The 27,132-nt window shown below is 46.1% G+C and overlaps 2 protein-coding genes across 3 annotated transcripts in view; one reads left to right on the top strand and one right to left on the bottom strand.

Moving 5' to 3' along the window:
* Positions 1 to 11,004, top strand: part of vps54 (VPS54 subunit of GARP complex) — a 28,928-nt gene extending 17,924 nt beyond the window's left edge. The window contains exons 5-23 of one of the 2 annotated variants that reach the window (XM_084560353.1): positions 35 to 69; positions 372 to 503; positions 872 to 1,257; positions 1,471 to 1,597; positions 3,079 to 3,186; positions 3,274 to 3,329; positions 6,320 to 6,416; positions 6,502 to 6,842; positions 6,995 to 7,124; positions 7,206 to 7,387; positions 7,560 to 7,672; positions 7,856 to 7,919; positions 8,008 to 8,113; positions 8,319 to 8,406; positions 8,521 to 8,642; positions 8,736 to 8,816; positions 8,981 to 9,088; positions 9,443 to 9,537; positions 10,539 to 11,004. In XM_084560353.1, the coding sequence (XP_084416479.1) occupies positions 35 to 69; positions 372 to 503; positions 872 to 1,257; positions 1,471 to 1,597; positions 3,079 to 3,186; positions 3,274 to 3,329; positions 6,320 to 6,416; positions 6,502 to 6,842; positions 6,995 to 7,124; positions 7,206 to 7,387; positions 7,560 to 7,672; positions 7,856 to 7,919; positions 8,008 to 8,113; positions 8,319 to 8,406; positions 8,521 to 8,642; positions 8,736 to 8,816; positions 8,981 to 9,088; positions 9,443 to 9,537; positions 10,539 to 10,644 (2,477 nt within the window). In that variant the 3' untranslated portion in view covers positions 10,645 to 11,004. Of the gene's footprint in view, positions 1 to 34; positions 70 to 371; positions 504 to 871; positions 1,258 to 1,470; positions 1,598 to 3,078; positions 3,187 to 3,273; positions 3,330 to 6,319; positions 6,417 to 6,501; positions 6,843 to 6,994; positions 7,125 to 7,205; positions 7,388 to 7,559; positions 7,673 to 7,855; positions 7,920 to 8,007; positions 8,114 to 8,318; positions 8,407 to 8,520; positions 8,817 to 8,980; positions 9,089 to 9,442; positions 9,538 to 10,538 lie in introns of both variants that reach the window. The other variant, XM_084560352.1, reaches the window with a different exon arrangement.
* Positions 11,005 to 11,346: 342 nt separating this feature from the next.
* Positions 11,347 to 25,470, bottom strand: LOC311499493 (UTP--glucose-1-phosphate uridylyltransferase-like). The gene is made up of 10 exons (XM_084560486.1): positions 24,981 to 25,470; positions 20,066 to 20,181; positions 19,477 to 19,584; positions 17,078 to 17,263; positions 16,864 to 16,997; positions 16,441 to 16,738; positions 16,162 to 16,359; positions 15,550 to 15,792; positions 15,241 to 15,345; positions 11,347 to 14,483 (listed from the first exon to the last, which is right to left on the bottom strand). The coding sequence occupies exons 2-10, from the start codon at positions 20,162 to 20,164 to the stop codon at positions 14,376 to 14,378; spliced, it is 1,479 nt and encodes a 492-aa protein (XP_084416612.1). The 5' UTR covers positions 20,165 to 20,181; positions 24,981 to 25,470; the 3' UTR covers positions 11,347 to 14,375.
* Positions 25,471 to 27,132: the final 1,662 nt, after the last annotated feature.

The following is a 27,132-nucleotide window of genomic DNA, read 5'->3' as shown; positions in this document are numbered from 1 at the left end:
ATGACTGATCCAGAACCTTTGTTGTTTCTTCCAGATAAATCCAGAGCTGAGCTGGAACAAGTCCCGAAGGTAACACGACTCTATTCTCTGTTTCTATTGAAGCATGGAAGTGTTTCATTTAATTTATTTTCCTTCATCCATCTTGGGGAACCTGTCATGTAATGTTCCCTAAGTCTCCTCAAAATATGATTTAATATTGAAATACATTTGTGAATGAGAGGCTGGCTGATACATGGCCTGGTCTGTTAGCTTCAGATCTGTCTTCTCACTCACGTATTCAGTTTATTTTTAGATTCAGCCTCTGGAAGCATCTTATCAACTACAATGATTGTTCCACTCTGTCCTGACTTGTCTATGTCTTGAATTGTCAGATATTCTTGAAGCCTGACTTTGCTCTGGAAGACCCGGCCACCTTCAACGCCGTCCTGCCCTGGTCACACTTCAACAGTGCTGGGGGGAAAAGCAGCAGAGATGTGGCCTCCTCCAAACTGCTGCAAGAAAAGGTGAACTGTCTGCTTATGATTACACATGTAGAGGACGATGGACACTGATTCTGCAAATGTCAATGGTTCCAATAAATAAAATAAATTAGAGATGTGTAATTTATTTCTTAATCAATTAGAACAAAAGTCTAAAATCTGTCCAGTTGACTGACAAATCAGTAAATGAATAAAAATGATAATAAATGAATCAGAGGAAAATGAGATTTCACAATTAAAAAGTTAAAACAAGGGAATATTTGATTAATTCCAGAACTGTAGTTGGTTATAATTTTAATCATTTCAGCTGATCAGCTGACTGTAAACAAAGAGGTAAATCTATTTGAATCTAATCAGACATGAATTCATTCTGCGTGTCCTCTTACCTCCAGCTCAGTCACTACCTGGACGTGGTGGAGGTGAGCATTGCTCGGCAGATATCGCTGCGCTCCGAGGCCTTCTTTCACGCCATGTCCTCGCAGCACGAGTTGCAGGACCAGCTGCAGGAGACGCAGCGGGCCGTGGCTGTCCTGCGGGGCCGGACCGCGGCCATGGACCGGGTCATGTGCCAGGGGCCTCTCCGGGCCCTTCGCACAGCTCTGACTCGTAACAACTGCGTGAAGTTGCACAACAAGCTGAAACTAATGGCAGCGGTGCACCAGACGCAGCCGACCGTGCAGCTGCTGCTCTCCACCTCAGAGTTTGTCGGCGCGCTGGAGCTGATCGCCACCACTAAGGAGGTGCTGCAGCAGGAGCTGCAAGGAATCCACAGCTTCAGGTGAGGGGCTCACTCGCTGAGGGGATGTGGGCTAGTTTATGGGCTGTCAGTGTAGAAATGGTACATCATCTGTATGCTGGTCATTATTCAGCATTACTTAAGAACATGAGAAACACGTTATTGATCCAAAGCTGTGGCCTCAGTACAGGAAGAACATCTGAAACTGTCCACCGCTTCACATTAAAGTGCACCTGTCCTGTTTGTGTCCCTCAGACATCTGGGCTCCCAGCTGTGTGAGCTAGAGAAGCTGATTGATAAGATGATGGTGGAGGACTTCAGTATGTACGCCCGCAGCGACCTGAACCGCAGCCTGAAGGAGGAGCCTCTGGTCCTGGAGAAGGTCTGAACAAACCCTCAGTCTCAGATCAAGACACATGTTTTTATCTGAACACCTAAAACAAGAACCTCTTTAAACTTTAAATATACAGTTCAGCTTTGTTTGGCTTCAGGTGAGAGAAATCCTGTGCTTCACACTTTTAAACGCATCCTGCAGCAGTGAATAATGTGGGTTCTCAGAGGTATTCTTATATAAACAGGATTTCTGCAGCACACTTTCTACAGGCCACTGAGAAATACGAGTGTTACGACCGGCCTCGGGGAAACCAGCACGTAACACAAACGCTGGCTCTCAACTTCTCCCTGCTCCCAAAGAAAATCCAGAGATCCACAAAAATTGCAGTCAGTGAACAACTTTTATTCAGGGTGAGCATAGCTACAATAACAAACTAACAACTGACCAACATAGATTCTACCTAACTATCGAATGAAACAATGAAATAAAATACAGGAGTTGTTCCCTAAACAAAAACAGCTTCTCACCCCGACTCAGCCAGAAACACACAGATTATAAAGTGATGATCGTTTGAAGTGTAGCATGGTTCAGCTCTGCCAACAAAGGCCGTTTAAATGTTGGTTCAACCAGCCCCCTCCAATCACAGGCCGGCCCACAGGAAGCTGGAATGAGAAGGAATGGGGAAGACAGCACCCCCTACAGGCAGGGAGGGAGTTCAGCACCACAGACACATGACTCACAGTAATAACAGCTGTGTTCAGTTCAGAGGAAAACACTTGTTCTGAATATTATTCAGTTTGGAGAATGAAAGTGTTTTAAATGTAAAACCTACCACCTCATGAGTTTTAGTTCTTACATTCATTCAGTCTGTTTGAGTTTTATGCTCCGTAAGAAAAAGTTCACGTTTACATAGAAACACATGACAACACTGAGTGTATTTAATGGATGAATGTGCTCATCACAGGATCACACACCAAACGCTGCCTCATTAAAGGTGGGCTACACACACACACACACACACACACACACACATTAAATCATGAACCCGGGCTCATGCATCAGGATGTGGATCAGTGAGAAGTCCAATCTTGTTTCTTTTAATGTGCTTGGTGGAGATGCTTTCACATAATTCAGGTGGTGTCGTGAGTTTTCTGTTAAAAACAAAATTAAATTATAAATATGATTGATGTTGTATCATTCTTATATTTAATTTCAGATTAAATCTTTGTAAATATGTATAATATTATTTTTAAATCACATATAAATAGACAGTCTGTAAAACTGAATGTGATCAAATGTAATGATAATCATATTAAACAGTGATTGAATGAAGATTTAATCCCGTTAAATCTTCATTCAATCCTCAGTAATCTGACCATAGGTTTGTAGCCGATAATCTCAGCATGTGGAACAAATCTTAACCTATGAAATTCAGTTGTGGGTTTTATTTTAACGAGCCTGTCGTCAGCTGTGTGTGTGTGTGTGTGTGTGTGTTTGAGGACAGTTTTCTTTGTGTCTTTGTCTTTCAGGAGCGTCTGGAGTCGCTGGTGTTCGGACTGCTGCGCCAGAGGAAGCTGGACTTTCTGGATATTTACAGTGATGAGATGATCCTGGCTGCTAAGGCCATCGTTGCTCAGGTAGCAGGACCCACATTCACTCTTTAAACACAACAGGGACAGGAGCCATGGGACATCTAGTAACGGACGCCCTGTTTGTGTTTGCAGTGTGTTGCAGATTGTGTTGTGCACATTGAAGACATTGACACTGATGTCGTCATTAAGTGAGTAAAAATGTGAATGTGAATGTGTGTTACTGTGTATGTTGAGCCAGTCATCCAGTAATACCTCTGGTTGTTAGGACGTCCTGATCTGATCCCTGTCTTTTAATATCCACTATCATCTGATCTGGTCCTAAATTTGCCTTATAGTTGATCGCCTGTAGCGTCCTAAAGTCTGTCCTTGTCTTCTCCTAGAGTTGGTCTCCTGTAGCTTCCTAAAGTCTGTCCTTGTCTTCCTTGTCTTCTCCTAGAGTTGGTCTCCTGTAGCTTCCTAAAGTCTGTCCTTGTCTTCCTTGTCTTCTCCTAGAGTTGGTCGCCTGTAGCTTCCTAAAGTCTGTCCTTGTCTTCCTTGTCTTCTCCTAGAGTTGGTCTCCTGTATCTTCCTAAAGTCTGTCCTTGTCTTCCTTGTCTTCTCCTAGAGTTGGTCTCCTGTAGCTTCCTAAAGTCTGTCCTTGTCTTCCTTGTCTTCTCCTAGAGTTGGTCTCCTGTAGCGTCCTAAAGTCTGTCCTTGTCTTCTCCTAGAGTTGGTCTCCTGTAGCGTCCTAAAGTCTGTCCTTGTCTTCTCCTAGAGTTGGTCTCCTGTAGCTTCCTAAAGTCTTTCCTTGTCTTCCTTGTCTTCTCCTAGAGTTGGTCTCCTGTAGCTTCCTAAAGTCTGTCCTTGTCTTCCTTGTCTTCTCCTAGAGTTGGTCTCCTGTGTCTTCCTAAAGTCTGTCCTTGTCTTCCTTGTCTTCTCCTAGAGTTGGTCTCCTGTAGCTTCCTGAAGTCTGTCCTTGTCTTCCTTGTCTTCTCCTAGAGGTGGTCTCCTGTAGCTTCCTAAAGTCTGTCCTTGTCTTCCTTGTCTTCTCCTAGAGTTGGTCTCCTGTAGCTTCCTAAAGTCTGTCCTTGTCTTCCTTGTCTTCTCCTAGAGTTGGTCTCCTGTAGCGTCCTAAAGTCTGTCCTTGTCTTCCTTGTCTTCTCCTAGAGTTGGTCTCCTGTAGCTTCCTAAAGTCTGTCCTTGTCTTCCTCGTCTTCTCCTAGAGTTGGTCTCCTGTGTCTTCCTAAAGTCTGTCCTTGTCTTCCTTGTCTTCTCCTAGAGTTGGTCTCCTGTGTCTTCCTAAAGTCTGTCCTTGTCTTCCTTGTCTTCTCCTAGAGTTGGTCTCCTGTAGCTTCCTAAAGTCTGTCCTTGTCTTCTCCTAGAGTTGGTCTCCTGTATCTTCCTAAAGTCTGTCCTTGTCTTCCTTGTCTTCTCCTAGAGTTGGTCTCCTGTAGTTTCCTAAAGTCTGTCCTTGTCTTCTCCTAGAGTTGGTCTCCTGTATCTTCCTAAAGTCTGTCCTTGTCTTCCTTGTCTTCTCCTAGAGTTGGTCTCCTGTGTCTTCCTAAAGTCTGTCCTTGTCCCCCTTGTCTTCTCCTAGAGTTGGTCTCCTGTAGCTTCCTAAAGTCTGTCCTTGTCTTCCTTGTCTTCTCCTAGAGTTGGTCTCCTGTAGCTTCCTAAAGTCTGTCCTTGTCTTCCTTGTCTTCTCCTAGAGTTGGTCTCCTGTGTCTTCCTAAAGTCTGTCCTTGTCTTCCTTGTCTTCTCCTAGAGTTGGTCTCCTGTAGCTTCCTAAAGTCTGTCCTTGTCTTCCTTGTCTTCTCCTAGAGTTGGTCTCCTGTAGCTTCCTAAAGTCTGTCCTTGTCTTCCTTGTCTTCTCCTAGAGTTGGTCTCCTGTGTCTTCCTAAAGTCTGTCCTTGTCTTCCTTGTCTTCTCCTAGAGTTGGTCTCCTGTAGCTTCCTAAAGTCTGTCCTTGTCGTCCTTGTCTTCTCCTAGAGTTGGTCTCCTGTGTCTTCCTAAAGTCTGTCCTTGTCTTCCTTGTCTTCTCCTAGAGTGGACTGGATTCAGTCCAATAAATCTTTCAGTCAAAGTTAATGTAGTGTGGAGAGGGTAGCTGGTACCTTGTGTTCTCTACTCCAGAAATGTTCTGGTCATCCAACGCTGCCATAAACTCCCTAACCCTCTCTGGAAGATGTTTCTCCTTGACGCTGTCTCCAGGAAACTTTTCTCTTCTTTTAAACGTTCAGTGTTTGTTGTTGTTGTTTGGGTGCAGCCTTTGACTGAGTGGACTCCATGGATTCTGTTTAGATGATCAACTACTACCACCTCACCACACATCCACATTACACTAGTTACTGACTAACAGAGGATGACCTTCATGGTAGAACCAGGGTTCTGGTTCTTCTTCTACTGCTGATCTCCTGGTACTGATGAGATCCCTCGTCACTGTAGACGTTGTTATGAATAAGAAAGCATACTGGACATCTTTACTGACGTCCTGAATCAATCCATTACCAACGTGCACGGTTTTAATTAATTATTTTTGGCACCAGTAGTTATGGCTGGTGAGCGTTGGAGTCAGAGTTGGAGCTTCTGTCATGTTGTAGATCTTCCTCCTTCACGGACTAATCTTGTTGTGCAGTCTCACATGATTTGTTTGGGGAAAGGAGAGCATGCAATAGAAATAAAGCAATAGAAAACAGTTTGTGTTTGTTTTATTTATTTAGGATATTTAGAAGTTCTTGACGTTCCAATTACATTGTTAAATACTCTTAGAAATAAAAGTTTATGCTTTTGAAAGGCTGTACTTACATTATTATGATATTATAATTACATTAGTGAAAAAATAATGTTGACAGTAATATCTTTTCTCAGCAATAACTTATGGGACAATATATCAAAAATACAAGCAAAATGTGTTCCGGTGACAGGCCTGTATGTAAGTTGGTTTTACACCTGTCGTGTGATTTAAAGCTTTTGATGAAACGATTGTTGGTGTTGCTGTAGCCCACAGAACATCCTGACTGGTTTATAGGATTTGTAAAAGTAATCTATTGTCTGTCTATGGAAACAATCTCAACTGGTTGATCTCCCATTCTACTTAATCTACAAATAAACATCTATCAACTAGATTTCATTAGCAGGGACTCACTGCGTCAGAGCTGGAGGATGTCTAACAGTTTATAACCTGACTGTATTTCTTCAGGCTTGCTGACCAGATGCGTCTGATGACGTTTCCTCAGTGGTTTGAGCTGCTGCAGAACGTCTTTGAGAGTTTCCTTCTCTTCCTTCAGAGAATCAAGGTGAGTTCCAGCTCTCAGCTAATTCATGTTCAAACATCAAACTGGACCACAGAGACGATTCGCTCCTCCTCTGTCTGTCTGCCAGACAACTCTGACTGTGGTCAGAAACGTGGTTCTGGAGGTTCTGGACTCAAACCAGAAGAACCGGCTCCTGGAGGACACCGGTTCAGGGGCATCAGGCCAAGAGGCTTCTCAGGATCCATCAGTCCTACAGGGGGAGGCTGAGCTGGCCTACCTCACCCATGAGGGTCTGTTCATTAGTGACGCTCTGAGTGATGCCCAGCAGCATCAGCAGACAGCGCTGGCCTCTCAGGACCACAGCTCTGCGGTGGGTCCCAGGATGCAGCACAGCCGGGTGGAGACCCCTGATGGCGACGGGGCCTCTGGGTCGACAGAGACGTCTGCGTCCAGGGAGCAGAGCTTCATGTATGTCACTCTCTCTCTTCTCCTTCTTAAAATAAAATGTCATTCCATTCCCACCTCCATCAGCTGTGACAGGTTCTACCTTGGGTCTGTTGGTTAGTGAACGCCACCAGTGGTTGTAGCTTCTTTTCCCATGTGAGTGTGTTGGTGTTCAGGTGTGGTGAGAGCATGATGCCGTCTGAGCTGGAGCTGAACCGTGTGGTCAACAACGCCCAGGAGCTGCTGTACTCGGCCTCCGACATCAGCCATGACCGCTGTGTCAAAGTGCTCACAGCTAGAGCCAAGGTACGACCGCCACACAGGCCTGCTCTAGATTTTTACTCTTCCCTTTAGAATGAACTTTAAATATTTGTGTCTGTCCCTCAGGACGGCTCTCTGGAGCGCCTGAGCTCGGCAGAGTTTGTGTGTCTCTCTCAGGCCGTGGAGGGTTTCGTCAGGGACACAGAGGAGCTGTGTGGCAGGCGGAGCGTCTCCCTGAGGGGGGCGCTGCAGAGCCAGGCCAACCGCTTCGTCCACCGCTTCCACGAAGAACGCAAGACCAAACTGGGGTAACCTGCAGCTCAGCCAGTGTTTGTCTCTGACTCTCATCTGTCTGAGGCAGCAGTCGGTATCGTGTGTCTGTGTGGTTGTGCGTCTGTGTCCTTGTGTGTGTCTGTGTGGTTGTGTGTCTGTGTCCTTGTGTGTGTCTGTGTGTTTCTGATGTGTCTCGTGTCCCTGCAGCCTCCTCCTGGACAACGAGCGCTGGAAGCAGGCTGAGGTTCCTGCTGAGTTTCAGGATCTGGTCAACTCCATCGCTGACGGCAGAATAACTCTCCCTGAACGCAAATCCTCAGGTATCGTTACACATGATGTTATTACACACATCTGTAGAGTGTCACTCTGTGTTGTCCAGCCCTCAACACACACTTTAACCTGAACAGTGTAGTTTCAGTAATAACAGTAACCCAGTGGCAGATGAATTACATCTAGGCGTGGGGGGGTCAAATCTGATCAGCTGTGACTTTGACTTCCTGCAGCTCCAGACGACGGGAAACCTGCAGAGTTCCTGCTCGTCAATGGGCAGAGATACGCCGTGGTCGGGTAAGTTTCCTCCTAGTGGGAAGAATGAAATGGTCCAACGAGTCTCACTGTGTTCTCATGTTAATCTCAACCTGACCTGTGTCTCTAGGACGGTTCTGCTGCTGATCCGGATCTTCCTGGAATACTGTCAGTGTGTCAACGACATCCCGTCCATCGCCACCGACATGCTCACACGTCTGTCAGATCTCCTGAAGGTCAGCAGTCCTTACAGTCGCTGTTCAGTACAGATTGGTCACGTGTGTTTTTAAAGTGATGGGGTTAGTGTGGTGTTAGGGCTGATGCAGCTCCATCAGCACTGATCCTCAGCTCCACGTTAGCATGGTGCTAATGTTAGCATGGTGCTAATGTTAGCGTTCCGTTACAGCAGCAGTGTTGACATGGTCTCTTGTGTTTCTGCAGCACTTCAACTCTCGGAGCTGCCAGCTGGTTCTGGGGGCGGGGGCTCTGCAGGTCGTCGGCCTCAAGACCATCACCACCAGAAACCTCGGTACATAACTTCTCTATGTGATGAGTGGCTTCAAGAAAACGAGCTGATTTGTCTGGTCTTAGCTTTGCTTCAGATAATATTCATACTTGTGTGTGTGTGTGTGTGTGTGTGTAGCGCTGGTTTCCCGCTGTCTGCAGCTAGTGGTTCAGTACATTCCCATCATCAGAGCTCATTTTGAGAGCAAACTGCAGCCCAAGCAGTTCAGCGTCCTCAGACACTTTGACCACATCACCAAGGTGAGACAGAGATCACTGAGGTCAGATGTGATGTGTGTGTGTGTGTGTGTGTGTGTCTGCTCTCTGTGCCTCAGGCTGATTGTTGTGTTGCAGGACTACAACGACCACATAGCAGAGATCTCTGCTAAGCTGGTAGCCATCATGGACAGTCTGTTTGAGAAGGTTTTATCAAAGGTAAGCTCACGGCCGGTTTTCATTAACCTTCAGATCGGCCACATTGTGCTTTAGTAGAACATTTAAACATATAACACCTCATTGTATCAGTATTAGATATTTTATACGTCCAGATAATCTGCACTGCTCCTCTGAGTGGTCGTAATGTTCTGGCGTGTCCTCAGTATGAAGTGAAGGCTCCGATGCCCTCGGCCTGCCTCAGGAACGTCTGTAAGCAGATGGCAAAGATGCACGAAGCCATTAATGAACTTCTACCTGAAGAACAGACACAGGTGAGACTGAGCTCCACTCATCCTCCACGTTGGGTTAGAGAGAGATGGATGAGATTAAATGAGATTAAATGATTGAGATTACATTAGATTAAATGAGATTAAATGAGATTAAATGATTGAGATTAAATGATTGAGATTACATTAGATTAAATGAGATTAAATGATTGAGATTACATTAGATTAAATGAGATTAAATGATTGAGATTACATTAGATTAAATGAGATTAAATGATTGAGATTACATTAGATTAAATGAGATTAAATGAGATTAAATGATTGAGATTAAATGGATTTAAATGAGATTAAATGATTGAGATTAAATGAGATTAAATGATGTGTTGTCCTGATGTCCAGATGTTGTTCCTGAGGATCAATGCCAGTTTTAAAATGCACCTGAAGAGGCAGCTGGCCCGTCTGGGGGTTGTTAATGATGGAGGACCACAGCACGGGTAACTGCAACTCTGAAGAATTTTAGTCCATTCACACCTATCAGCCATAACATTATGACCTCCCTTGTGGTGACTCATCAGAGAATGGACATGGGCCTTCTGAGGGTGTCCTGTTGTTAGTGGGGGGGTCTTTGAGGGGAGGGGCCTCTGTGGATCATCCCACAGATACTTGATCAGTTTGGGATCTAGTGAATCTGGAGGCCAGGTCAACACCTTGTGCTGTTCTTCATGTTTTTTTTTAGTTGTTCCTAAAGTGTTTTTGTGTGTGTCTGTGTCAGGCTGCATCCTGCTGGGGATGGCTGCTGCCATCAAGGAGTGTCATTGCTATGGGGTGGGGGTGCCTGGTCTGGTCTAGGTGGGGGTGCCTGGTCTGGTCTAGGTGGGGGTGCCTGGTCTGGTCTGGTCTGGTCTAGGTGGGGGTGTCTGGTCTGGTCTAGGTGGGGGTGCCTGGCCTGGTCTGGTCTAGGTGGGGGGTCCTGGTCTGGTCTAGTCTAGGTGGGGGGGCCTGGTCTGGTCTAGTCTAGGTGGGGGGGCCTGGTCTGGTCTGGTCTAGGTGGGGGTGGTCTGGTCTAGGTGGGGGTGCCTGGTCTGGTCTAGGTGGGGGTGCCTGGTCTGGTCTGGTCTAGGTGGGGGGGTCGGGTCTGGTCTAGGTGGGGGTGCCTGGTCTGGTCTAGGTGGGGGTGCCTGGTCTGGTCTAGGTGGGGGTGCCTGGTCTGGTCTAGCTGGTCTGGTCTAGGTGGGGGTGTCTGGTCTGGTCTAGGTGGGGGTGGTCTGGTCTAGGTGGGGGTGCCTGGTCTGGTCTAGGTGGGGGTGCCTGGTCTGGTCTAGGTGGGTGCTACATGTCTCAGTAACATCCACACCAATGAATGCCAGGTCCAGAAGTTTCCCAGCAGAACATTGAACTGTCACAGTGGTCATAATGTTGTGGCTGATGGGTGTGTATGTGTTGTCATGGCAGTTAAAGTCCATGTGGACCTTTCCTAACGGTGGACTGTTTGCAGGCTGGTGGTGGTGGACGTGGCGTTCTACACGGAGAACATCCAGGCGCTGAAGAGCCTCGAGAGACTGGACCTGAACATGACAGAGATCTGGGAGCAGAAGAGGTGATGATGATGATGATGGTGATGATGATGATGGAGTCTGGACGTCCTCAACCAACCGACCCGGCGACTGAGGCCGAGCTCGGGTTGTGACAGCGGTGGCCGGCTGTGGGTGATGGAGGCCCAGAAGGACCAAACTTATAAATGTGAGAGACGATGAGGTGGAGCAGCTTCAGAGACTCCGCCTCCTCCTCTCACTGTGTGCAATTCAACAGAATACTAGTAAATTATTAGAGTGTTGTAGTGGGAGCGCAGGGCGGCCATGATGTTTAACGAATGGAGGGTAATTTATTTTTCTGACTTTAAGTCCTCCAGCGGGACAGGACCATCATCATCACTGAAACCTCTTTATGGGATGAAGCTTTGGGGCCTGAAGGGACGAAGTGATTTGCTCTGGAAAGAATCTGTTTCTCCTTCCTGCTCTGAAACAATCAACAGGGATCCTCTTTGATTTTATTGGTTCTGCTTCGGTTTTTTATAATTTAAACTAGAATGTTTTGTTTGAGGAGGAGGAGGAGGAGGAGGAGCAGGAGCTGAGAAGAGTTCATTTATCTTTTTTAAACAACATCCAGACTGTGAAAGCATCACCAGTCACCTCTACATCCTGTTGTTACCAAAGTCAAACTCCTTCTAACGTCTCAAATGCATTTTCTCCCTTAAACAGTCCAGTGCATCATGTCTTCTGATATATAATGTTGTTTTTTATATATATATATATATATATAAATGTAGTTAATTGATGCAATGAGTTGAACTGCTGGATGTGAAGCATGAATATCAGCTGTTAACTCTACTGACCTCTACTGTAGTTTACTTTCATCTGCACGAGGCTGAAACTAAACGGGACGGAACAGAACATGTGAAACCTGCAGCTGATCATTAACCCTCCACATAACCCAGAACGTCACCGTCTCAACCAGGTTCTTCAACTCTGAACCGTCTCAACCAGGTTCTTCAACTCTGAACCGTCTCAACCAGGTTCTTTAACTATGAACCGTCTCAACCAGGTTCTTTAACTCTGAACCGTCTCAACCAGGTTCTTTAACTCCGAGAAAAGCACAAAGGTTCCAGTTCCAGTAAATCATGTGCTGCTTCACAGTGTGGAGAGTTTCAGAAAGCTTTCTATGATGAGGTTGAGGTTGTTAATGTGAACTAGACACAGAGATGTACCCAGCTGTAAAAGATCCAGCCTCCTTCTTGTGACCCTGTCAGTCCTGCTGCAGCTCTAACACGATGGAGCTCTGTGCGTTCAGCTCTGTGCGTTCAGCTCTGTGCGTTCAGTTCTGTGCGTTCAGTTCTGAGCTCAGTGCGTTCAGTTCTGTGCATTCAGCTCTGCACTCTGTGCGTTCAGCTCGGTGCGTTCAGCTCTGTGCGTTCAGCTCGGTGCGTTCAGCTCTGAGCGTTCAGCTCTGAGCTCTGAGCGTTCAGCTCTGAGCGTTCAGCTCGGAGCGTTCAGCTCGGTGCGTTCAGCTCGGTGTCGGTGCGTTCAGTTCTGTGCATTCAGCTCGGTGCGTTCAGCTCGGTGCGTTCAGCTCTGAGCTCTGAGCGTTCAGCTCTGAGCTCTGAGCGTTCAGCTCTCAGCTCGGTGCGTTCAGCTCGGTGCGTTCAGCTCGGTGCGTTCAGCTCTGAGCTCTGAGCGTTCAGCTCTGAGCTCTGTGCGTTCAGCTCTGTGCGTTCAGCTCTGAGCTCTGAGCGTTCAGCTCGGTGCGTTCAGCTCGGTGCGTTCAGCTCGGTGCGTTCAGCTCTGAGCGTTCAGCTGCGTTCAGCTCGGTGCGTTCAGCTGCGTTCAGCTCGGTGCGTTCAGCTCGGTGCGTTCAGCTCTGTGCGTTCAGCTCGGTGCGTTCAGCTCGGTGCGTTCAGCTCGGTGCGTTCAGCTCGGTGCTCCAGATGAGTCACATCAGTCTCTGCTTGCGGCTGTGAGCTGGTGGAACAGAAGGTCACTGACAGAAAGTATAAAAATAATTTAGCTGATGATCAACATCTGATCGAACCGTCCCAGGATGGCTGCAGCCTCGTCCATGACCCCCCCCCCCCCCCCCCCCATCACTGTCTGCTTCAGAAGTGCCTACTTTTGATCGACTGTCAGAGACAACACGTCTGAGCTCTCCTACAGTGTGCCTACCATACCACTGTGTGAGTGAGTGAGTGAGTGAATGAGTGAACCCTCTCTCTCTCTCTGGGTTGAGAGGAGCAGCATGTGTGAGAGTTGAATCCTTCAAACCTGCTGAGAATAAAACAGGATGATGGAGCGACTGCTCGTCTCTGAGTCTGTTTGTCTGCTCTACGTTGAGCTTCAGGTACCAGGACCCCCCCAGACCTTCAGGTACCAGGACCCCCCCCAGACCTTAGAAGCATCTTTCATGGTTATTAAATAGTAGCTTTCTATATCTGGATCATTTTCATTCCCCCAGGTGCTTCACAATAAACAGATTGAATGTGAAGACAGAAGGAAGGGAGGAAGTCCTTTCACTAAATGTTTTATTAGATTTAACCTTTAAAGGCTCTGTCTGCATGAAGCTAGCATGAATAAATACACGGCAGGTAAATTCAATTCAGCAGATGTCAGTAACAACCCATGAAGTTCTGTATAATAATGTGAAACGACACATGAAGAGATTTAAAGTCAGAGACCAAAGACACCAGCTGGAATCACATTAACATCAGGTGTCCCGTTACCAACGTGTCCCAACACCATGAGTGAAGAAGAGAAGAACACATCAGAGGAGCCCTGTGATACTTTAGACTGTTTTGGCTTATGGGACAGAAACGTTGCCATGACAACGTGCCCCCCATCCTCCAGCTCTGATCAGTTGTACCTTGTTGTGTCAAAAGTATTCACATTCTGTACTTAAGTAAAAGTATGGATACTTGTGTAAAAAAATACTCTGGTTAAAGTAAAAGTACTGATTCAACTCCTTTACTCAAGTAAAAGTAAGAAAGTACAGGCTCTGAAATGTACTTAAGGAAAAAGTAAAAATGATTTTGCTATTAATGAAACAATTCATCACTAGGTGGCAGCAGAGCTCAAACTAATCAACAGGCTGCCTGTTCAAAACAGTAGAAGAAGAACACAGGAAGCTCATCTTCGACTTTCCTTCTCTAGTCCGATGCTCTAGTCATGTCCGATCATGTCACGTGTTTTATGTCTTGTCGTCCGTGGAGGTTAAAAAAGTAACGAGCCTGTTTTTCAAATGTAAGGAGTAGAAAGTACAGATATTTGTGTACAAATGTAGGGAGTAAAAGTAAAAAGTCGTCAGAAAAAGAAATACTCAAGTAAAGTACAGATAGCCTACCTGAAAAATCTACTTAAGTACAGTAACGAAGTATTTGTACTTCGTTACTTGCCACCTCTGTACCTGAACCACCTGAAGCTGCTGCCAGCTTTCATTCATGTTGTCATCATGTGTTCATTGACTGCAGCTGTAATGAAGCTGGTGCTGCGTGACTCATTTTAAACCATCACCTGCTCTGGTTCTCCGTCTGTCTCTACATAAAAACCACAGGACAGTCACATGACCCAGAGTTCACTGTTTATTGACCTGAGGAGAAACTGGACCACAGCAGGTCAGAGCATCAGGAAGGAGGTTGACCTCTGACCCCTTCATGAACACTGAACTGACTTTGACACAAGATTTGAGTTGAGGTTCTTTGGAGCGGCCGTGCTGCTCGGTACAACGTCTCTTTAAGGTGGACGTGGCCTCGTTTGTGGGGGGTGGGTTGATTTTTTCCCAGAAGGCCTCAGTGGTCGAGGATGCGCAGGTTTCCTGAAACGATCTTGTTCTCCAGCATCGCTCCGGCGGGAATATCGATGCGGTCGCCGTGGTTGGCGATTATGATGACGGTTCCCTGGAGGAAGGATTAAAGATGAAATCAGATTTTATTATTTATATCTGGTTGGTTGTTGACACCAGGCGTCACAGTGGGGAGGTGGTCAGTACTGATGCCTCCCAGCCAGAAGGTTCTGGGTTCTAATCCAGGCCCACTGGTTCCTTTCTGTGTGTAGTCTGCATGTTCTCCCTGTGTCTGCATGGGTTCTCTCCAGGTTCTCCAGCTTCCTCCCACCGTCCAAAGACATGCTGGTTAGGTTCATTGGTGATTCTAAATTGGCCGTAGGTGTGAGTGTCTCTCTGTGTTAGCCCTGTGATAGACTGGAGATCTGTCCAGGGTGGACCCCCCCTCTAGACCAATGACAGCTGGGATAGACTGGAGACCTGTCCAGGGTGGACCCCACCTCTAGACCAATGACAGCTGGGATAGACTGGAGACCTGTCCAGGGTGGACCCCCCCTCTAGACCAGTGACAGCTGTGATAGACTGGAGACCTGTCCAGGGTGGACCCCCCCCTCTAGACCAATGACAGCTGGGATAGACTGGAGACCTGTCCAGGGTGGACCCCCCCTCTAGACCAATGACAGCTGGGATAGACTGGAGACCTGTCCAGGGTGGACCCCCCCCCTCTAGACCAATGACAGCTGGGATAGGCTCCAGCCCCCCCAAGAGGTTACAGAAGATGAATGAATGAATGAATTGTGGAATTAGTAAATGTAAGAGTCCTTTGTTTAAACTCTGTACTGATGAAACTCTGGTTCAGAAACGTTCTTTACCTTCAGGGAGACATTCTTTCCGAAGGTGACGTCCCCAGACACGGTGAGGTGGTCGAGCTCCAACATGTCTGGGATGCTTTCAAATCTGGCCAGAAACTCCTGAACCTGAGGAAGCAGAGAGGAGAGGAAGGTTTACTTCAGGAACTTGACTCATGTTCACACTACTGGTTTCCCTCTTCTTTTAAATATAAATGTAGTGATTAAACTACTGTGTCATAATCAAGGACTTGATGACTTTAAGTGAAACTGATGAATATTCAAACTGAGGACAGTTTCCTGTGGGACAGAGGGACGGTAGCGGGTGCTGACCTTGGTGAAGGAGCTGCCCAGCTTCACATGTGGCGTGGTGGGGAACTCCCTCTTCTTGCTCATGGTGAGCGAGCCGGCGTCCATGCTGTACAGGTTGGACATCACTAGCAACAGGTCCGACGACGTCTTCACCGGCAGGAAGCGGCTGCGGGGGACGTTCACGCCCATGGCGTTGTTGAAACTCTTGATGGCGGCGCCCACTGCCGTCTCCAGCTGGATGACGTTCAGACCTCCGTCCAGCGTCTGCACACAGGTCATTTTCATTTCATGCTCGTGTAGAATTACTTTCTGAAGGGAAACTCAGACACATTTACTAGAGTAGTTTCAGTAATCAGCTGGTTTCCTCAGGCTGTCATGATAAGTCTTGGTTACTTCCTGTTTCATTGAAGGAAAATGCAGCTGTTGTACTTTTATTTTTTAAATCACGTCTGTAGAAAGAAAATGAAGTCAAATATTAACTTTATCTGTTTCCTTTTAGACTACAGAATATATTACCACTAATAATAATAATACTAATTATTATTATTATAACAGTTTTTGTTCCTGGTTTTAAAAGCAAACTGAATAAACTACTAATAAAATGCTCAGACAGTACTTGAGCCACCTGGTCACCTTTGGGTTGACGATGATCTCCAGGTCCATGGCGTTCTTCTCGTACAGCCTCTTGATGGCGGGCAGAGAGATCCACAGGTTGTTGGTGTTGAAGATCTTGAACTTGGTGACGGACTTGAACTCGTCCACGTGGGCCTTTGGTACCTGAGCGATCTCCAGCAGCCTCAGATGGTCCTCATACTGGATCAGAGTACCACCCTGCAGAGAGGAAACACAGAGCTCAGAGAGAGGCTGGAGGGGACGAGGTCATGAAGGAACACCTGGATGACCGGCGCTCACCTTGACGTCAGCTCTGGTCTTGTCGGTGACCTCCATGATGAACTCGCAGCGTTTGTCGGCCGGCTGGCTCATCAGGTGGTGGAGGATGAAGAGGTCGACGGTGGCTCCCAGGTTGTCGATGTTGGACACGAAGATGTACTCCTTCCCTTCAGCGATGAGTTTGTCCAGCAGCCCGGAGTTGGAGAAGCTGGCGTAGATGTCCCCGTGACCCGGCGGGTACCAGGCCTCCGCATTCTCGCCGCCTATCCCAATGTTCTTAGCGATCGGCAGCAGAGACTCCTTGTTGATCCTCGGATACCTGCCAGGAAATAAATAAACCCTCTTCTTAACACACTGAAGATGACGTGAAGAAACATCAGACGGTGCTTTCAGCCTCTGGACACGTGTAGATTCTTTCTTGTATACTGTGTGTGTACAGGGCACCTGCTCTGGTTGAAGGTGTGGATGTTGACCCTGTGGTGTTTGTACTTCTGTAGGATCTTCTTTGTGTCTTCATCTGTGTTGAAGGAGTTCATGAGAACCAGCGGCACTTCGGCATTAAAGGTTTTGTTCAGATGCTGAAAAAGGTCAACAGAGAAGAAACCATGAGGACGGGAGGTGCAGAGCTGCCTCGTCAGGTGTCTTTGTGTATTTGTACCTCGATCTGCTGCACAGTCAAGTCCAGGAAAGTGTTCTCATTGCGGACGCTGATCAGACTCTTGGGGCCCTTGCAGCCCATGCTGGTTCCCAGACCACCGTTGAGTTTGACCACAGCGAGCTTGTTGAGGCTGGCAGTGATGTTGTCGGGGAGTCCTTTGGCCTTGATCTTCTCGTAGGGCTGAATCTGATGAGGCAGCAGAGCCAGGACACAAGGTTAACGGGACAAGAAGCTGAAGGTCACATTATATTAAATGGCTCGATCACATCACATCACATCAGATCAGATCCCACAAGTTTTAACATCCACAGCTTCATAGTGAAGCTAACCCATTAATACTGATGGTCACTAGGACCTGGTTCCTAAAAAGCTCTGTCTTTACCAGACGGTGTCCTGTTGTTCATTTTGTGATGTTTCAGAAACGGCTGCGAATTCAAACACTAAAAGCTTTTAACTGTAAAACACAAGCTTAACTCTTAGCGCTACCGTTCATCAGAAATGCTCTAAATTCATTTTCTTCTGTGCTTCGTGACAACAGATCTGTTTGAAATGTTGCAGGGAGGATGGAGCAAGAGGGAACAGCCACGCTGAGCTGTTAGATGAAGAGCTGCACCAGCTCATCTCCATCAGGTTGTAGATGTTTGAATGTCCCACTAACTCATGAAATGAGAGACTTTTATGATTTTTTTTTATTCGTTGGCATATTATACGTGTGTTTGTGGAGACAGAGAGCATTTGAAAAACTAAACTCTAGTGTCAATGTCTTATTTTCCCAAAAGAAAAATAAGTTGAAAGAAACCAAGAGCAGAACGGTGACGATGTTCAGTCAGACGTCAGAGCAGGTGAAGGACGAGGCCAGACCAGAGTTAATACACATTTAGACTTTAGAAATAATTAGATTAAGGTTGTAAAGTTTGAGCAGTTTCACTATTTAACACTATTTAACACATTTACTAGTTCATTATAGAACATAAATAATCTGAATCAGGCTTTAAAACCTCACCATGAACACGTGACAGCAGCATGACACGCAGAGGACGTGTATTTATGGACACTGTGTGTGTGTGTGTGTGTGTGTGTTGGGGGGGGGGGGTTGGTCAGATGACATCACATCAGCAGAACTAGGTCTGGATTCTCAGAACAGACAAACACACATCATGACAGACTTCAAGTTTGAGTCCTTATCAACATTTGTGTTGAGTAGAGTTTGTGTTAAATTAGAAGGAACAAGTCAAGGTCACAGCTGTCAGAGACGTCTCAGGTCTGTCAGGACAAAGTGTTTCACAGCTTCATTTGAACAACTTTGCTTTAATAATGATAGTTGGAGGTTCAGGCTGTGGGGGGGGGGAGACATTTGTCTCTAGTCCCACTAGAGACAAATGTCAGCCTCTGCCTGGTCTCCTGGTCCTAAAAGCAGACTATGAATGCTGCAGCGGTCAGACTATTCTTAGGCCTAACCTTCACTCTGCCGGGTATTTAGGGGACACCTCGGGGGGGGGGGGGGGGGGGGACAGACTGTGAAATGCTGCCATGCTGCTGGTTGTCTCTGTCCTCAGGTTTCATTAGACTGTGTCTGATGTTTGACGCTTGTCTCTGCAGCACGTCAGTCATTTCAAGGGACAGTCCCATATTATTTATATTTATTACTAGCTGGAATCAGATATATATATATATATATATGTGTGTGTGTGTGTGTGTGTGTGTGTGTGTGTGTGTGTGTGTGTGTGTGTGTGTGTGTGTGAATGAGATGAGGGGGTTCTGGGTAACGCTAGGTCCCACCTCCCATCATCTCACCTGCTGCATCAAAGCCACCACATACAGGTTGTTGGAGTCTCTCTGCCTCTTTTGTTTCCTGCTCCTCCTCATCACTGTGTCCTGTGTCCTCTAACTTCCCCACATAAAGACAGTTGTCCACTAATCACAGGCTGGAGTTCACCATCCTAAACCACTCTGCATAAAGTCATTCATAGTCATTCACACTAAACCATAGGGGACATTGACTGGCAGTCATAGTGTGATCCCCACTGTGGGATAAATCAAAGGATTATCTGATCTTAAAGGATTATCTTACACAGCACATGACAGCTTCACTCAAATATAACAGAAACCTGAAGGGACATGAATCAGCGTCTTAGTTACTGGAGACAACCTCTATCATGAAGGAGACGTGTCCAGGGCTGTGATACTGGACGCTTTCTTCACACACAAATAGATTTCAGATATAAGATGTGGACCTCTGTTCCAGCTGAGGTGGTACAACACCTCCTGATCAGATTTAGGGACATTCAGGGACAGTCAGTTAAACTTTGTTGGTCTTTGTCTGAACCGTGGCCTCGTGTTGGACATCAGCACAGAGGATTGCAACATGGAACCTTGAGCTCTGGTAAACAGTGACTTACTGAGTCCTCTGGGGGCCGGTTGATCTTGGCCCAGTCCACTGAGGGACCTTTGACCTGCAGGAATCTGTGGAAGAGCCTCTTGAAACCATCAAAGTCTTTTCTGGAGATCTGGAACACATGGAATCAAACAACAGTGAGGCCAAAAACCCAAGTCTGTTCATCTGAGCACCTTAAAGGACAGAGTCTATATTAAACATCAGCTGATCCTGTGTATTGGGTTTAACAGTGAAGCTCACTGATGTGGTCCATGTACCAGGTTATGGACACACACTGTTAGAGGGATGCTTCCATCACTGCCAAGTAAAATACTGCTGCAGCTCACATGTGTGCAGGACCTCAGGGTTGTTCACCTGCAGTCCTCCACCACCAGAGTCAGTGAGCTGAGTGTGAAGATAACCTCATGAACTCTACTACAAATATTTATTCTATAATGAGCCCATGAGACAGGGAGACCAGGTTAACTTGGTCTCTTCATTATATTCCAGTGTGGTTCACAGATCGTCTGAATAAAGTGAAGAACAAACAGAAACAACAGATCCCTCTGAGGTGATCTCTACAACCCTGAGCCATAGCTGCAGCTGTTCCACACCTCTGCTTCGGCCTTGTTGGCCGTATTGAGCAGCGCCTCCAGGTCCCGGTGCATCGACTCCTCGTGCTGCTGACGGAGCTTCTCCTGGAACTCTGTCATGGCTCCTCTGGTCAGATCTGCAAACACACAAACATGTTATTCATCCAAGACAAGATGTTTAAAGGTCAGAGTCGTGGACGGCTGCCGGTCCGGGCTGTGTTGGGTCTTCATGCAAAGTTGTGTTTTTCTTAGTGGAGGAGCAGACGTTCTGTTATGAACACATTAATGTCATTTATACCTATAGAAGACAACTATTTAATGTAAATATTTTAACAATCTGACATATTGTTCTTGACTTCATTGTCTATATGTCGTTAAAACAGACGTGAGCTCAGATCATTAAGAGCTCTGTTGTTATTAAACTTTATTTAAACCCACAATGCTAAGCTAATTGCTGATAAATTAGCCTCTGCCTTTTCATGTACTGGAAAAAAGATTTTTGTTTTTATTTCAACTTTTTATTAACAAATTAAAAATTTGCATTAAAAAAACTAAGTGACTATTTGAACCAATATATGTTTTCACCTGCTTTTATAAACCGTCTAATATCTAGTGACCATTATTTAATCACCCTGCACCGTCCAGTCAGTATCAGTCTGATCTCTAGTACTTTAGGTCTGACATAAACCAGGTCCCTGTAGAGTCACATCTTCTTCTTCTGTTCTAACGGAGGCTGGCTGCTGTCAGAGCTCCTAAGAACAGTGTTATAATCTGATATAACCATGAGGCCTGCAGGCGTAATATAACTAACCCTCATTAAACTTTACCCTCAACAGATGATATTATTAGCATAATATTCACTAATTAGTGGAGTTAATTACAAGTAGTTTGGGTGAGCAACACAGTGTGTCCAACAGTGTACCCGTGCACTACAACCCAGTCTCACAATGCTCTGGAAACGGTCACACACTTAAACTCTCTGTGTTAGTGTTGAACATCAACTGGAGGGTGAGAAGTGTTTCATTCTCACTACACCTGGAGGACTGTTAGACTTTAGAGAATAAAAGTGGCTCACACAAACTTACCCGCTACGGTCAGAGACATTTTACCACAGTCTACGTAAAGAACAAGACACAGTGAAGGTCAGCAGACAGACAGGAAGCAGCTGGTAAGAGGTGGAGGCAGATGTGTCAGATGAGTCCACGTGTTTGGTCAAAACTGAAAAATGATCCCAAAGATTCAACAGCTGTCAGAGAAGAGCACACGTCCTCCTCATCCTCATCCTCAGCTCAGAGGAAGCTCACAGGTCTGCAGCAGCGACCCAGAGCTCAGCATTAGTCCGGCCCACACACACACACACACACACACACACACACACACCAATCACACACAACCAGGGCAGTGTGTTTCAGTGTCAGTGTGTATGAGAGTGTGTGTGTGTGTAGGGTGGTACCCACTCACAACCTTCACCTCACACACTCCTGAGCCAACGGATGAATACATGAATAATAGATTAGGGTTAGTCGTCACTGACCGGCTCAATGAAACACGACTAACGAGGACATACACTATATTACCAAAAGTATTCGCTCACCTGCCTTTACTCATTCTATGAACTGAAGTGCCATCCCATTCCTAACTCATAGAATTCAATATGATGTCGGTCCACCTTTTGCAGCTATTACAGCTTCAACTCTTCTGGGAAGACTGTCCACAAGGTTGAGGAGAGTGTTTATAGGAATTTTTGACCATTCTTCCAAAAGCGCATTGGTGAGGTCACACACTGATGTTGGTCGAGAAGGCCTGGCTCTCAGTCTCCGCTCTAATTCATCCCAAAGGTGTTCTATCGGGTTCAGGTCAGGACTCTGTGCAGGCCAGTCAAGTTCATCCACACCAGACTCTGTCATCCACGTCTTTATGGACCTTGCTTTGTGCACTGGTGCACAGTCATGTTGGAAGAGGAAGGGGCCCGCTCCAAACTGTTCCCACAAGGTTGGGAGCATGGAATTGTCCAAAATGTTTTGGTATCCTGAAGCATTCAATGTTCCTTTCACTGGAACTAAGGGGCCAAGCCCAGCTCCTGAAAAACAACCCCATACCATAATTCCTCCTCCACCAAATTTCACAGTTGGCACAATGCAATCTGAAATGTACCGTTCTCCTGGCAACCTCCAAACCCAGACTCGTCCATCAGATTGCCAGATGGTAAAGCGTGATTCATCACTCCAGAGAACGCGTCTCCACTGCTCTAGAGGCCAGTGGCGGCGTGCTTTACACCATTGCATCCGACGCCTTGCATTGCACTTGGTGATGTGTGGCTTGGCTGCAGCTGCTCGGCCATGGAAACCCATTCCATGAAGCTCTCTGCGTACTGTACTTGGGCTAATCTGAAGGTCACATGAAGTTTGTAGCTCTGTAGCAATTGACTGTGCAGAAAGTCGGCGACCTCTTTGCACTATGCGCTTCAGCATCCGCTGACCCCTCTCCGTCACTTTACGTGGCCTACCACTTCGTGGCTGAGTTGCTGTTTTTCCCAAACGCTTCCATTTTGTTATAATAGAGCTGACAGTTGACTGTGGAATATTTAGGAGCGAGGAAATTTCACGACTGGATTTGTTGCACAAGTGGCATCCTATGACAGTTCCACGCTGGAATTCACTGAGCTCCTGAGAGCGGCCCATTCTTTCACAAATGTCTTGTTTCACAGTCTGCATGCCTAAGTGCTTGAATTTATACACCTGGGGCCAGGCCAAGTGATTAGAACACCTGATTCTGATCATTTGAATGGGTGAGCGAATACTTTTGGTAATATAGTGTACATTCAGTGATCAAGTCTCCAGCTCATCAGGTACCAGAGTGGGATTACTCATCTTCATGACAACAAACTGAATATCTGGAGACTGTTAAATAACAATGTGTTTATCCTGGATCCTGGATCCTGGACCCTGGACCCTGGACCCTGGATCCTGGATCCTGGACGGATCATCTAATTAAATCTAATTAAAGTATTCATTCATTTAAGGGTCGTGTTCACACGAGGCCCTGGGTTCAGGTTACAAACTGAACCATAACAGACTAAATGTTAAAGTGACTACATTGTAAATGAATGGAGATTTTATACACACTGACCAGCCACAACATTATGACCACTGACATCGACCATCTTGTGACAGTTCAGTGTTCTGCTGGGAAACTTCTGGACCTGGCATTCATTGGTGTGGATGTTACTGAGACATGTAGCACCCACCTAGACCAGACCAGACACCCCCACCTAGACCAGACCAGGCACCCCCACCCCATAGCAATGACACTCCTTGATGGCAGCAGCCATCCCCAGCAGGATGCAGCCTGACACAGACACACACACAAAAACACTTTAGGAACAACTAAACAAAAAACATGAAGAACAGCACAAGGTGTTGACCTGGCCTCCAAATTCACTAGATCCCAAACTGATCAAGTATCTGTGGGATGATCCACAGAGGCCCCTCCCCTCAAAGACCCCCCCACTAACAACAGGACACCCTCAGAAGGCCCATGTCCATTCTCTGATAAGTCACCACAAGGGACACAATATTAGGAAGGTGGTCATAATGTTATGGCTGATGGGTGTAAATGCAGTTTCCAATAACTGTTTGTCAGATGGAGGAGAAGTGGTCGGACTAGAGAAGGGAACTAACTGGAAGCTGCTTCGCTCTGTAACTGTTCTGACACTAATGTAGAAACGAGGAGACATGTGACTGATCTGAACTTGGTTCTTCTGTTCTCGACACTTGACTCGTTGCTTTACTCCGTCTACGTTGGGACACAGCTGGGAATTTCTGAATGGCTGCCAAAGGACAACCAGTGAAAAACACAAGCAGCTTTCTTGGGTGATATTAGGACAAAGGTGTGGATTAGAGAGGCCACAGAGGGTTTGAGATTTTACAGAGATAAACGTGGATCTGATGCTTCCTGACGTCACTTAAATGTATTAGAGCAACATCAGAGTCAGGCTGCTTTACAACAACAACACAACGATGATTCACCACGCTCCACGACCCCCATGCCTTTTAGGAAAGCATCATTTAATCTCACTTCTAAACACTGGAACACTCAGTGACTGTATAAATGAGTCAGCTGTTAAAACAAATAAGCTGCAACTACAGAGCTGCTTAAATTAATTGTGTCCATTTCTTCATAAAAATGATTGAGAACATCAGAACTGAAGTGGTTCTGTTGTGAGGAACCAGGAACATGTAGTCAAGGGAGGTCCCAGCAGATACTGGACACAACTCTGATATGTAATATTGGCTCATTTTAGTCTGATGAACAGCTGATGATAGTGATCCTCATCCAGAGCCTGTGAGTCTGGCTGACTGTTCTTTTCACATATTAAACATTTTATAAATCCTAATCTCTCTGTGTTGGTGCACGTTAAATGACTTTCATGTAAAACAACTGTCTCTGTGACCTTTGGGTTGACCTTTCTGTGGGTGTGTAAAGGTCAAAGGTGAAGCAGACTGTGCATATAGTTTACAACTCCTAAAGTTCACATACTCGTCTTGTAATTTCTCTGTCTTCTTCATGTTTAGGCTCTAGCTGCTGTTACATCGTGTGTTGAGGTGTTTTCATCTGAATCATCTCGTTGACTTGTTTTCCTCACACACAGGACGGACAGTTACATTAGCTTTATTTATCTCTTGGTTAATATCAGTGCACATTGTCTCACGGTGGATCTCTATATAGTTCTCATGGGCTGTTGTGTTGTTGTGTGTGAGAAGTAATGGTTGCACTAACACACACTAACACTAAGACACACTAAGACACACTAACACACACTAACACACACTAACACACAGACAGAAGCAGCTCGGTGCCAGCAGACACACACCAGCTCTGGATCTTTCTCTGTGCACACTCAGCCACAGCTCTGCCTCAAGAAGCTCTTACGCACCTGGACTCAAAGAAACGGTCGAGCCTCAACAACACACCGGAGGACAACACGGACTACGTCAGAAAGGGGGCGTGGCGTGGCGTGGCGTGGCGACGCTCTGACCCGGACGAGTCAGTTTCAGGACAGAAACAGGACTTCACCTCTCTGTGGCTTCATCGTCCTGCACTCTGACGGACACCCGAACCTGCTGCACCCATGTGGCTGCACCGGCCCAGCCCAGTGACGCAGACGAGTGACGCAACGACTACAGCTCTAAAGCAAGGCGCTGATTGGTCGCACGCTGCGTCAGTCAAATGGGAACACGTGAGCTCACCACCTGTCTCTCAACACATTGATTTAATAATTAATGGTAGATGGTAATGATGCTCTCTGACTCTGAAAGGTGAAATCAAACACATATATTATTAAAGGCTCAGGTTGCAGGTGCCCTTAGTAAAGAAATAAAGAAACTTAACAAGATCTACATATTTAATATTTGACAGATGTTCCCCCAGTGTCCTCCCAGTGTCCTGTGTCCTCCCAGTGTCCTCCCAGTGTCCTCCCAGTGTGGGACACATTGATTCTCTCTGTCCACAGACACTGAGTTTGGTTCTTGAAGTTTAAGTTGTTGAGTTTCAGAGTGACGTCTGTTGGAGCTCGATGCTCCAGGATCATCTGGAGTTCAGTGAAATGTTGACAGACTGGATGATGTTACGACCTGGATCGAGAGGTTCAACATAAAGTGGAGACACACGACAGAGTTAGAACAGAAAAGGATTTATTTCATTCAACAGAAAACAAAAAGGCGACAGGTGAGACCCACTGAGCTCCTGCAGCTGAGCAGTGCTTCCTCCAGACCTCCTCCTTTTATTCAGTCTGCTCAGGTGTATCTGGTTAAGGTGATTAAACACAGCCAGTGGAGGAGCAGAGGGGCGGGACAATGATGATTATTGTGTTGATCACCTCTTTACTTTGTGCCACTTCATGGACTGACTGCATTTAAACCAAGTATCTGGTACCTTGTAGTTGTATTCATTCACTACGCCTGTACTTACCTCCAGTAGCTGTAGTAGATGAGTATCTGCTGTTTGTTTCTCTTCTCTTGTCTCAGCTGTTGTTATTGAAGCTTGCTGAAGCCAAATGTAAAGCAGTGATTGAGACCATATGTATTATATGTTAAACATTAATGAGATCAGTCAGTTAATGGAGGAAATAAACAACAGATTCATAATTAAAGTCAGTTTTAGTTGCAGTGATGTACATGATAGTTGACGGTGCTTTTACAGCGTGGTTAATAATAATCTGTCCATGTGTAACAGTTGTTCTGATTCATCACTGTAGTGACATGATTTACTAGTCTAGCATTTGTTCATAAAGTTCAGTCCCCTAATATCAAACAGAGCCAGAGATGATCACTGACCATCAGACTGATCTCATGCTTCTGACTAATGCTGCCCCCGTGTGATGAAAGTCAGTCCCTGCAGGAGACGCCCGTCCCAGAGTCACTCAGGACGACTCAGACATTTATTAAAAGCTTTCAGTCAGAGAGCAGGCTGCGCTACATCTTAGCTTCAGGAAGGTTCTGGTGTTAAAGCATCACATTAAGTTCTAATTCAATCATACTGAGGTGTCCTGACATGTTTCTATTATTTTGACAACCCTGTCTTTGTCAGTGGGCTGCTCCATCCTTACACTCCTGCCCGGTGCCTCAGGTCAGCTGATCAGCTGCTCCTGGAGGTACCAAGGGCCAAACGGAGGCTCAGAGGGGATAGAGCCTTTTCTGTTGCCGATCTCCCCCTACACATCAGACAAGCCCCTTCGCTGTCCATTTTTAAAACACATCTTAAGACCCATTTTTATTCTTTGGCCTTTAACACAGCATGAGACCCTGTTTTCTGTTCTGTTTTATTATTACTTTAATACTGTTTATCATTCATTATTGTTTTTATATTGTTTTTATTGCTTTTATATTGTCTCTTATGTTTGATGTCTTATATTTTAGGTTGTATTTTATGTATAGCACTTTGTGTCAGCCACAGCTGTTGTAAAGGGCTTTATAAATAAAGTTGAGTTGAGTTGAGTTGAGTGGTTCATTGACCATCCAGAAGAATTATCACCTGTGTGATGTGAAATAAACTGAACATTAGATCAGTCATCAGTTTGGATCTAATGC

Source organism: Chelon labrosus (genome assembly GCF_963514085.1).
Source record: "Chelon labrosus genome assembly, chromosome: 2".
NCBI lineage: Eukaryota > Metazoa > Chordata > Actinopteri > Mugiliformes > Mugilidae > Chelon > Chelon labrosus.
Note: the sequence above shows the minus strand (reverse complement) of the source record. Positions and strands in the feature narration are given on the sequence as shown.

Bases quoted from the DNA above. Each gene is read 5' to 3' on its own strand.
- LOC311499493 (XM_084560486.1), bottom strand. From the start codon at position 20,164: ATGACAGAGTTCCAGGAGAAGCTCCGTCAGCAGCACGAGGAGTCGATG. The intron at 15,346-15,549 runs GTCAGCACCCGC...CTGCTTCCTCAG, and splicing joins TGGGCAGCTCCTTCACCAAG to GTTCAGGAGTTTCTGGCCAG. The intron at 14,484-15,240 runs GTAAAGAACGTT...TCCTTCCTCCAG, and splicing joins GAAAGAATGTCTCCCTGAAG to GGAACCGTCATCATAATCGC.